This window comes from Petaurus breviceps, unplaced genomic scaffold (genome assembly GCF_028583685.1).
Source record: "Petaurus breviceps papuanus isolate PSGF00001 unplaced genomic scaffold, PetGlider_PUasm1.0 90383, whole genome shotgun sequence".
In the NCBI taxonomy this organism is placed as follows: Eukaryota; Metazoa; Chordata; class Mammalia; order Diprotodontia; family Petauridae; genus Petaurus; species Petaurus breviceps.
Window position 1 is genome coordinate 1,724,681 of NW_027187234.1, and position 3,382 is coordinate 1,728,062.

The 3,382-nt window shown below is 39.0% G+C and overlaps 1 protein-coding gene across 1 annotated transcript in view; it reads right to left on the minus strand.

The window, feature by feature from the left end:
* The window catches only part of LOC138177295 (major urinary protein 4-like), a 63,532-nt gene continuing 60,150 nt past the window's right edge, over window positions 1-3,382 (minus strand). The window contains exons 3-5 of the mRNA XM_069108404.1: window positions 632-739; window positions 226-333; window positions 1-35 (exon numbers count right to left, since the gene is read on the minus strand). Coding sequence (XP_068964505.1) covers window positions 1-35; window positions 226-333; window positions 632-739 — 251 coding nt within the window. The remainder of the gene's footprint in view (window positions 36-225; window positions 334-631; window positions 740-3,382) is intronic.

The window sequence follows — 3,382 nt, forward strand, 5'->3', positions numbered from 1 at the left end:
CTAGTTTTCACACTTTTCATCAAGGAAACATCGATCTGTGGAGAAAAAGTAAAACATAGTTGGCTCTTACACTTCAGTCCATATCAAACATCCTGAAAGCTACCACTCTGGATGAAAGAGAACAGAGAAACTATGTTAGGATAAGAGCTAAGCAGTGACTATTTTGTTTACATTAAATTCTCTTCCTTGTCACAATAATCAGAGACATATATTAGAAAGGCTTACCAGTAGTGGTCAGGTCAATGTAACTACCATTTTCAAGTCCATATAACTGACAGAGTTGCTGAAATTTAGTTTTTGCGATTTCATTCAATGTCCCATCTTTACGTCGGCCTGCATTTGGAGAGGATTAACTGTTACGCATGGAAAATATAGCTATAACCTTGATAGAGATTGTTATTAAGACAATGACAACATAAGAGGTCTGCCCTGGATTTCAAGAAGACAGGGGTAAATCCAGAGTCTCTCCCTGGATGGCCTTGATATTTTCAATGATGCAGCAGAAAAGGTCATCTATTTACTGAGAGGGATAATAAAATGTAAGTAGTAAGACTGGAATTTGAAAGAGTAAGCAGGTTTGGACCAGCTGCCATGGACAAAGCTGCAGGAATAGGGGTTATAAGGCACTTACTGTAGAGCTCCACTCCCAAGATTTTTATGTCAAACTCATTAATTGTAGAAATCAAGAGGAAATCTTCTGGATCAGCATCTTCTATATGGAATTCATGCCTCCCCGGGTCTATAAAGGAGTAAAATAAGAATTTACTTCGCAGTCCAAGGGTTGAAGACAGAAAGACCCTTCCTTAATGCTCAACAACTGGTACTTCCTTAAGACACCCTGTCTGACCTGATTCTCCTCATCAACAGGGGTGATAGTCCTGCTTTCTTCTGTCCTTATTAGGTCTTACATCTGGAGCACTGCAGTTATATCAGGATGGCACATTTTAGGGTGCAATGATAAATTGAAATGGTATAGAAAAGAGTGATTAGGATAATTAGAGAACATAAGTCCATACCATATAGGGATTCATAAATGGGATGAGGTATATTTAGACTAGAGAAGAGAAGAGTTAGGGTTGGGGGAATAGCATGATAAAGTCTTCTGTTTTTCTAAAGGCTATCCCCAGAAGAAGGTACCAGGAAAAGGATATTTAGAAAGGATATTGAAATTATTCAGTTAGGTATAAATTCTCTGATTCTTCCTTTGCCTTGGTCATGTGGTGGCCAGAAGTATTTATCCAGCCTAAGGAGGATTTTTGTAGTTTTTGTACTCTAGTCTTCAAGAAGCAAACTCAACATTTCAAACTGTTAGCTCACTAGACCAATTAAATCTGAAGAATAGTTTCATTATCTTTTAAGGAAAGAGTAGACTAACCTGGATGGTGATGGAAGGGAGGGAGGAAGGGAATTGCTTCTGACACAAAGGGAATTTGTTTTGTTTCAATGTGCATATTTGACACAAGGGTTTTCTTTTTCTTCTTTTTTCTTTCCAATTGTGGGTGGAAGGTGAGAGGTAGAGAAAATAGATTTTTGTTAATTGAAAATATTTTTTTTAAAAAAGGAAAGTTCCAAAAAGGGCCAAATGGGGAAAAATAGAAAAAAAAATGCAGAAAGATAGACAAGTGTAAAGAAGTACTTTTTTCATGAATAAAACTATCCAAAAGTAGAAAGGACTTCTTCAGAAGCTAGTGGTTTCTCTATCACTTGAAGGCTTCAAGGAAAAGGCAGATGATCACTTCTCAGGGGGTGTTATATGGAGGTTCCTATCTTTGAAGGTCTGGTTAAAACAGCACCTCTTTAATGAAGACTTTTTACTCTGATAAGATTCAAACATTAATAAAAATATGTATTCTTATTGATACATACATTTAAACTTGTATCTATTAGTTTCCACTCTGAAAGCAATCATTTTCATTTTGACACATTTCTGTGTTTCCCTAGGAAGAAAAAAAATCTCGAACTTAGAAACAGGTAGAAGGCATTGTTTGAATTTTATTTTCAACAGACATGAAAACTACCAAGTGGTTGCCCTGCTGATTTACTGGGCCATGGGTAGGAAAATATTATTGATTCCAATGGCTCTACTCCCCTTCTTCATATAAGCTTTGGGTTCTATTAATACAAGCCCCCACGGCATCCCAGGATTTTCTTATTCCAGTCCCATTACTGTCCCGGTGACACTGAAAAGGAATTCCCACACTTGAACCCCTGAACTATCCTGTGTGTAGACAATTCCCCAACGGTGACCTACAAGCTTTCCCCTCCTCACTCACTTACCTCAGAGAGAAGATCATTATCAAATCATCAATAGTCACAGAAATTTTAAAGATTGAAGCTCCAAAGTCCTGATTTTCCCAACCCCTAAAGGTGGAGGCCAAGAGAAAGTGATACCACCGTCCTGAAAGCTGTGGAGAAATAATTCAGTAAATGGAAAGGAGAGGAAGAATAGAGAAGAGAATAAGAAAAGAGGTGAGCTGGGAAAAACCCAACAAAACGCAAAGTGCCTGGTGTGTACTGGACCTAACACTATATGAATATGAAGAGAGGAGACAAGAGTCTAGGTTAGGTATAAAAAGTTCCCCTTTATGATCTCTAAGACAGGGGTGTTTATAGACTCTACAGCCTAGGGATGGACTGAATGCTGGCTGGGAATACAGTGGTTCAGGGAAGTTTATAGTCTCCCTTAGACCAAGGGCTAGGCTGCCTAGCACAACTACCAAGGACTTCTGATAATGTAGTCCAGGAGAGACTCATGCCAGCAATGGAATAGCACTGGCAACCTCCAGTTACACTGAATGGTGGTGCCCACTATGACTTGGGGTCTTCTACTAATATCTATCAATCAGTGCACAGAGACAGGGGAGGTCTTCCATGCTCCAGTGAGAGGAAGCCTGGCAGAGTATATGATGAGTGGGTAGAGATAAAACCAAAGATATAACTAGGAAAAGGCATCTGGTCTTTTTCCCAGGACACTGAATTTGAAAAACTTACTTCATATACTTCAGTAGTATAGGAACAACAGTGTTAACTACCGTATGAGCCTGGTGTTCCCTCTTCCATTGGCTTAATATTCAGGGTCAATGGATCTCTCTGTCTTCTCCCAAAGGGGTGGAAAGATGTCCTGACACGTATATTGACTTAACGTGCATTTAATGCCTCTTGTTCCCAGAGACAGCTATCCATAGGCATAAACATTTCTAATTACACTCTTTATAGTTTTAAGGATGAGAGGGAAATGAAGGGAGAAAATGCCATTTACTGGAGAAGTGCTGTGTTAAGAGTATTGGCTCAAATACCAGAGAACCTGGATTCAAATTCTTCCCACTTTTTTGTTTCTTTCCTTTCCTTTCCTTTCCTTTCCTTTCCTTTCCTTTCCTTTCCT